Below are 7,823 nucleotides of genomic sequence, written 5' to 3'. Positions count from 1 at the left end.
GCCCTAATTAAATGTTGTCCCTCATAAGTTGCCTTGGTCATGATGTCTTTTTGCAGCAATGAAAATGTCAGTAAACCAGCCAGTAAAAAAAACCCAAATAGCAGAATTAATCAACGATAGAAAGTATTTCAAGTCCTGCAGCGAGAAACTTATTCTTGAGAGAAGAAACAGCAATGAATGAGTCCATGATAAGGTTGCGTTCAAAGCCATTCTTAGGGTGTAGATGTGGATCAGGGAGACCCCATGGAGTGCAGAGGGGCTTCTCAGGAGGAGAGAGCTACATGGTCAGGAACAGAAAAGCATTTTTAAGTAGGGGCAAAGGGCATAGGATAGAGCTCAATGCAGCACCCCTGCATTGGAGTCACTGTCAAGAGTTTTCTGAGGATAAGCTTACTTGTGAGTCAAAGAAGGGAACTTCCTGGGGCTAGATAAGGTAACAGGGCCCACAGATGTGTAGGAAGTCATCCAGTCAAAGGAGAGGCAGGCAAGACAAGCCAGTGCAGGAGCTCTTTGTGGTCATCTAGGGGCATTGAGCAGAGACCTCAAAAAATATTACAGGATGCAACAGAGGCAAACAGTGCTCAGGGAAGCTAAACACAGGATCCACGTAACACCTGAGAGAAGCTCACAGCATCCTCATCTTCCCTTTTCAATTACTTTTAAATTACAAAGTAATGGGCTTTATGATACTTTCAGGAATCGATAGAAATAAGCTTAGTTTGGCATTCACTACTCTTGAGTTAACCTCATCAAAATGTCCTCCTGGGAAGCCACCTCATATCCACCTTCTGTAGTGATGGCTTGGCTGTTCTTTAAGGAACCAAAGAAACCAATAGGGATATGGCCCAAGTTCAACTCATTCTAGACCCTTTCTGTTCTTCCTGGGTCTCCTGCTTCACTTTTTGAGAACTCCATTTGGAATTCCTTCGTCCCTCAGTGTCCTCTACTCCCTCATGTGTTCTTTAGTCTTTCTTTCACATTACAATCAATTTAGTCTTTCTTACCCTCATCCTGGTCTCTTCTCTGCATGTGAATGATGGATTTATTTGAAAAGATGACTTTAGGGGCCTGGAGAGATGACCAATGGATCAAGAGCTCGTCTGCTTTGAAAGAGGACGTGGATTTGCTTCTTTAAGCTCATGTCCAATGGCTCCCGATCACCTTTAACTCCAGCTCCAGGGGACCTGACTATTCTTGTCTCTGTGGTCTCCTGTGTTCATGCCCTGCCCCCACCCACATAATTAAAAATAATACATGTTCAGATGAGAAACAGGTTTCATTAGGTTTCGTTAGTCAAAGAAAACCTGAACTTCTCTGATTCTGAATCTGTTTGGATCAGTTTATTGGGTTTCCCCTTGAGTTCCAAGACCACAACCCTGTTACCTGCCCCTCTTTCCCCAACTGTCTGTCTCTCCCTCAAACTTCACCTCAGAGAGTCTATCTATGTCTGGCCCCTCTCCACTGCTTCCCAAACATCCATCTTTTTTCCCCCCGTGCCATCCCTGCTCCTCTAAGCCTCATCTCCAGTTCTTTTCTCTCCCTAAAGACCAGACCAGCTCAGTCCTGTTTGTTTTAGTCTGCGTGACATCAGACTTACTGTTCACACCCTTGACTTTTCTGGCTTCCTCTCCATGTTCCATCCACCACAGCCCGTCTCCTCCACCAAAGTGTTCACACACAACACATAACATCGCACATTTTAATTTTTAGAGCAAAAACAAATTGCACTGGAAAAGATACTGGGGTTGTCAAAGGCACGTGTGTATCTGAAACACAGAAAAACAACCATTTTCCCCCCAATCCTATAAATTCCCCATCTATGTCCACCTCACTTTGTGAATTTCACCTTAACGGATCTTTTCCACCAGATTATAGACGTAGATGTGGACGTCGCCATCACACTTGATGAAGTACACGGAAGGCTTGGCTGGAACTTGGTAAATGACTTTGCCGATATTTTTGCACCCATCGCTTCTGGTGAACTGCACACATTGACCTGTTAAGATGTCACTGTCAACGTCTGACTTCTCCTCTGCTGGAGGAGTCTCTGGAATGATACGGAGGTTTCCTTCTGTGTAATCATCCAGGAGCTGGTAGATGTATAGGACTGGGTCTTTCTGGTAGGTGATGTAAAACCTGCCCTTCATGATCGGCACCTGGGCTAGGACCACCCCCTCGAGTTGTCATTAGAGCCATGTTTGCCCTCAAATTTATGCTCCACAGCTCGGCCAACCATGGCACTTGCGAGATGGGCGTCTTTCACTTGAGGAAACACTACTTTGTGAGGCAAGACCTTAAGCTTTAAAATCCTCTCATCGCTGTGAAGTGCCAGTCCGTAGACACAATCAATTCTGACATACTTGACCAGATAGAGAGAGGGATTTGTTGGCAGTTGATCTAGAATGATTGCCTTCCACTGGGTGACGGGCTCATCACATTCCTTCCATCCGTGAGAAATTCTGCAGCCCACAATGTCCCCAGGGACTGGAGAGAAGGCCTCCTCCTCCTCCACTTCTGGAAGGATGGTGTGCTCATCCTCCTCAGAGACATCCTTTTCTTCATGGCTGTAGACCTCGTGTGGTAGGCCACGGCATCCTGGTCCACTGTCTTGTGGCTATCGTTCTGTGTTCAGGCTTCATACTTGCCTGTGGCCTGGGTTTGAAGAGCTCGCCTGCTTAAACCAGTCACAATGCTGTTGTCTCTGTCATGTGAGTGCCTGCAAGAACAATGGGGGTGGGGTGGGGAGAGTGCTGGACCAAGGCTCTTGTCTAAGCGAACTTTGGAGCAGGTGAGGAAGGCGATGGTAGACAGGTTTGAGCATCGGAATCTAATTCTGTCGTAATCAGAAGTTCGTAGGAGGGCTGGGCAATGGTGGAGTACACCTTTGATTCCAGCACTCAAGAGGCAGAGGGAGGCAGACCTCTGTGAGATCAAGGCCAGCCTGGTCTACAGAGTTAGTTCCAGGATAGCCAAAGCTACCCACAGAACAACCCTGTCTCAAAAATCAAAATCTAAAGTTCAAAGGGAAATGAACAAATGGTTCTCTACAGCTCAGAATAACATATCCGGACACATTTCTTCAGCCCGAGGCACTTTGGCTCTGCTGAGGAACCTCTCCTTGAATGGCTAGGTCAGTGTGGGATTAAGTATCCCTGTCCCCACTTAAGCAAGCAGAACAGAGAAAAGATAGCAAAGGAGCCAGGAGGGTGGCCACACCCCTCTTCTACCCTCTAACTATGAACTATGTGGCAACATCCACAAGTGTCTGCCCAGAGACACAGCACACCAGTCCACTGGCTTTCTGAACTGTGCATCCTGACCCAGCCCCAGGTTTATTCTGCGACGCTGTTGCATCTTCGACCGCAATTAGAGTCTTTTCTGTAGGCAACAACAGCCATTTAGAAATAATATCTCCTGGGGTTGGGATTTAACTCAGTGGCAGAACAGTTTTCTAGCAAGCACAAGGCCCTGGGTTCGGTCCTCAGCTCCAAAAAAAAAAAAAAAAAAAAAAAAAAAAAAAAAACAACAACAACAACATCAAAAAGAAATATTATCTCCTAAAATGCACAGGCACAGAAAGGAGCTTTGGCATTTTATTAGAATTATGAATTAGATATTGTTAGCAAAGGATAATAAACTCTTAGACTGACTAGCCTAGACCATCCGCCGAGCTCTCAAATGTGGAAGACATCAGAAACTACGGGTACTCGCTGTATGAGGGAAAACTTTTAGCTTTCTGGGCTACAAGGGTCCGCGTTATCTTCATAAACGTATTTACCGAGAGAAAATGTCCTCGTTGTCCAGATTCTGTCTTCGGAAACCGGTCAGGCTCCAAAAGGCTGTTGAACAATTGTGGGGTTCAGGAGCTGAACTGGCTTTCACACCCCGCTGGGAAGATAGTGAACCCACCTTCAGGGGAGTCTAGAGCCCCCAAGTGGAAGAGAAGCGCAACCTCCACCCTTCTGCTCTGTGACATCATACAGGCTCTGCTTACGTCATAGAAGACCTCTCAGGCCAGTTCCTTCCCTAGTTAGGCTAAGAAACTTCCAGCATCTAGGTTTTAGCTTCTCATGTAGCCTCCTGGAGACCCAAAGTAAAGTCCCCACCCAAATATTCTGATGACTCGAGTCACAGTCTGCCCAAGTAGCTCTTTTCATGCATTTTTTTTCTGAAAAAGTCTTTGGTTTCTGAGTCACCAACATCCTTGGAGGTTATTGTCCCAGCTCCTATCTTTACTTTGGTAATCTTTAAGTCATTCTCCGTATCAGAAATATCCCTAGCCTGTCTCTCCGAGGCAGCCCACTGGATAGCAACCAAAATTAGCTTTATCAAAACCATGGACATACTCTGTAGCCCAGGCTGGCCTTGGATTTACGATGTAGCCCAGGCTGTCTTTGGACTTGTTATCTTCGCGAGTATTGAGAATATACGTATGGACTACCACACTCAGCTTTGTCTCTCTTATTATAAGTGACTCAGCTGTGGCCCCTCATTTGCCAGCCTCCCTCAACATCACCAACAGCATCCACAATCACCCACTAGGATAATCCCATCCTTTAACTCATCTGTTTAGGTAAGACTTTACAGAACAGAGAGCCAGCAGGGTCCTCCTCCTAATTAGAACACATTTGTGTGGAGGGATTTGAGTGATTGTTTGAGTGAACCAGTCATACCTTAACCTGGTTCTGATATTATGATCAAGACGGAAAAAAAAAAAAGACTAAGAAAACAAAAGTAAAGGAGACGGGTCCAACACCGCAACTTGAACCTTAGCAGGTGAGGAGATGGCTCACAGGTCTCAGGTAAATGATGGGTAGGCTTTGTGGCCCACGCAGAATCCCAGTCCAGGGAGGTAGAGAAAGGGCAGATCCCCAGGGCAAGACAGCTGCCAAGACTAGTCATATTGGTGAACTCTGGGTTTGACTGAGAAATGCTGCTTCAATGAATAAGGTAGAGGAGAAAATGGATTAGTCCCTACATTATACACTGCACGTGCATGTATTTACACACACACACACACACACACACACACACACACACACACAGGAACAAAACAAAAAACCTTGGACTTGAGGCATTGCCTCCACTGTAGTAGCACATAGTAGGAGGTGGGGATCTAAATAAGTGTTCCTTTCCACCCCCACAAAGACCAAAATACTTATGAACCCTCAGCCCTGGATCTGTACAATCTGCTGAGGACTTCCAGATGTTAGTTTAGTCTCCTCGCTCTGTAACATGTTCTGGTGTTCTGTTTCAGGAATCCTGAGCTGGGGCTCGGCTGTCTTGAGTCTCACTCCCAGTCTTGCATCCAAGACAACTTTCAGCTGCCATGTACTGATCCTTGGAATTCCCTGCCAAGGTACCCTGACTTGCATTTCTCACGAGGCCACGCCATGAAGCCAGAGAAAGTGCGGCTGTCTTACTCTGCCATTTATTAGCTTAGAGTATTGGGAAATTGGCTCGACCTTTAAACCTCACTTCCCTCATGTATAAATGAGCAGGCGAACAATTCCAGTTCATCAGATCTACACAAGGAGTGAGTTAGAAAAACACATCAAAACGATTAGGGACAATGTGCTTTATGAATGATAAGCAGTATTATTTATATGATTTGTAACATTGGAAATTATTTTACCTGGAACGTAACGGTTTTCATTATCTTTGCACAGATGATGCGAGGAAAGCATCTAGGATGCAGAAATGCTTCCTTATTTGCTTTATTTCCAAGAACCATTTCCTTCTGCACTAATTATTTTTTTAAAACTTACTTTCCACTCCATCTCCCCTTAGGTGATTGGGTTAAAATGGGGTTTGGTGAGAGGGGTTATAAAACATGTTACAGAATATATCTACAAGATCAACTGTTGCATTCACATGGAGGCACCCTCCATGGATAAGCCATGCTCCCCCTGAAGGTATTGATTTCTTTTCTTTTTTTATTTTCATTGATTTCTTGTGATGGCTAGTCTTGGAGGAAAGAACCTCCCTCGAGGAGCTTCCTCCATCAGATTGGCCTGGACTATGTCCAGGTGGCATTTCCTTGACTGTTAACTGATGTTGGAGAGCCTGGTCTACTGTGAACAGCACCGCCCTATGTGGGTGGGTCTGGACTCTGTAAAGGTAGTTGAATGTGAGCTTAGAAGCAAGCCAGTGAGCAGTCTCTGTAGTTCCTGTTTCACAATCCTGTCTTGGTTTTCCTTGATGATGGGCTGGAACAGATAAGATGAAATGAAGATTTCCCTTCCCAAGCTGTCTTTGGTTAGTGTATTCATCAGAGCAACAGAAAACCAAAATTAAGCAAAAATCCCAGTGCCAGATGTGGGATGTCTTCCTGAAAGTTGCTGACTAGCGAGATCTCAATAGCCCTCACAACTTTACAGGTTGATGCCATTGATCTTCGTAGCCCTCCAGAACTTGATGGTAAGACCCTGTTTCTTAGGATACTGAATTCTTTGGGTCACAGGTCAATGAAGGGTCAATCTCAAGTTGAGGTGGAAACATCCTCTATAATGGATAGCCTTCATGGTTCAAGAAAGTGCTATGTAGGCTTCCAGGGGAGAAAATCATCTACAACCTTACTCGGGGGTGAACCATTCAAGCTAAAATGTCAGGCAAGATGTGCCCCTAATGTGTTAGTGTCATCACAGTCATGGGAGTAACCAGTGGCTTTCCAATCGGATACAAGGCATATTGCACACGAGGGAATACAAACCAGGTTCTGCAAACTGGTCAAGAACCTATGGTTAGGGTGATATAGGTCCTATGAAAGAACCTAATGCTAAATACATCATTGAACTTCCTTCCAAACATCCATATTTGTATCTACAGATCAGCGTTGCACTCAGCTCTCATCAGACAAGAATCCTCTGACTACCATGGCAGAGACGTACAGCTGGACAAAGTGCTGGGAATCAGTGGTGTTGGACTGTTCAGGTGGAAATAGGAGAGCTAAGTCTTCTCCTCCACAACTCAGAGAACATCATGAAAGAGTGGGTGGAAGGAATAAAAGAACCAGAAGATGGGGAAGTGGACAGCAAAAGGATATCTTTTAGATTGGACCTAGTCATTGAACTCTTAAACTGATGGTGGCTATGGTCACGGGTACAAGACTGGGCCCCTCAACACTTCATCACAGATGGGAGAGGCCATGAAGACCCTCCCCTCCCTTGGCAACCAACATTTACTGGAGGAGGGGTTCTATCCTGCAGGATTTAGATTTTTCAAGACCTACTTTAGTAAGAGTTTTTAAACCCTTTGATCTTCCTCTGGCCCACCACCCACCAGAGGTAGTGGAAAGGAAAGGACAATAGGGCAAACAAAGGACGACGTGGACCTGCTTAGAAATAGTTCTCTGGGGCGATTTCAATCTTCATCATCAGGACATCAGTTCAGTTGACATGAATCAGCAGAGGCAGGTCAATCTACTTGCAAACACCATTCACAAATCACCAAGGACATTTCAACCCAGAAGAAATTGCTGAGCTCTTCCAATTGGCCTGGGTTCGAGGAGGCAGCAAGAAGCCACCGAAATGTCTCCATAAGAACTTCTCTAGTGCTTTTCTCTCTACCAAATCATGACAAAAAATGGTCAGTGAGGAAGGAAAGGTGAACCAGTGCCACAGCATGGTCAATGAAGACCAGGGTCATCAAAGTCCATTGAGCATCAGCAAAGAGTGTCAAGGCAAGCCAATGCCATGGTGTTGCCCACTGTTGTCCAGGGTTATACTCGTACACTTTCTAAACATCACACACCCTTTTCCCAGGCAGCTACCAGAAACAGCATGTGTTTGTTCTCAGCAAATCATCCTCCCCTAAGACAGTTT

The 7,823-nt window shown here is 45.4% G+C and overlaps 1 protein-coding gene across 1 annotated transcript; it reads right to left on the bottom strand.

Annotated features, from left to right (window-relative positions):
• Positions 1–1,733: 1,733 nt before the first annotated feature.
• LOC134484490 (Y-linked testis-specific protein 1-like) lies at positions 1,734–3,897 on the bottom strand. Its single transcript, XM_063280676.1, has 2 exons — positions 3,779–3,897; positions 1,734–2,716 (listed from the first exon to the last, which is right to left on the bottom strand). The coding sequence occupies exon 2, from the start codon at positions 2,145–2,147 to the stop codon at positions 1,848–1,850; it is 300 nt and encodes a 99-aa protein (XP_063136746.1). The 5' UTR covers positions 2,148–2,716; positions 3,779–3,897; the 3' UTR covers positions 1,734–1,847.
• Between the last annotated feature and the right edge of the window lie 3,926 nt (positions 3,898–7,823).

The sequence above is a fragment of the Rattus norvegicus genome, chromosome Y (assembly GCF_036323735.1).
Source record: "Rattus norvegicus strain BN/NHsdMcwi chromosome Y, GRCr8, whole genome shotgun sequence".
NCBI classification, from domain to species: domain Eukaryota; kingdom Metazoa; phylum Chordata; class Mammalia; order Rodentia; family Muridae; genus Rattus; species Rattus norvegicus.
Note: the sequence above shows the minus strand (reverse complement) of the source record. Positions and strands in the feature narration are given on the sequence as shown.

What these genes read in the sequence shown, in the direction of transcription:
- LOC134484490 (XM_063280676.1), bottom strand. Translation starts at nt 2,147, where the DNA reads ATGAAGGGCAGGTTTTACATCACCTACCAGAAAGACCCAGTCCTATAC.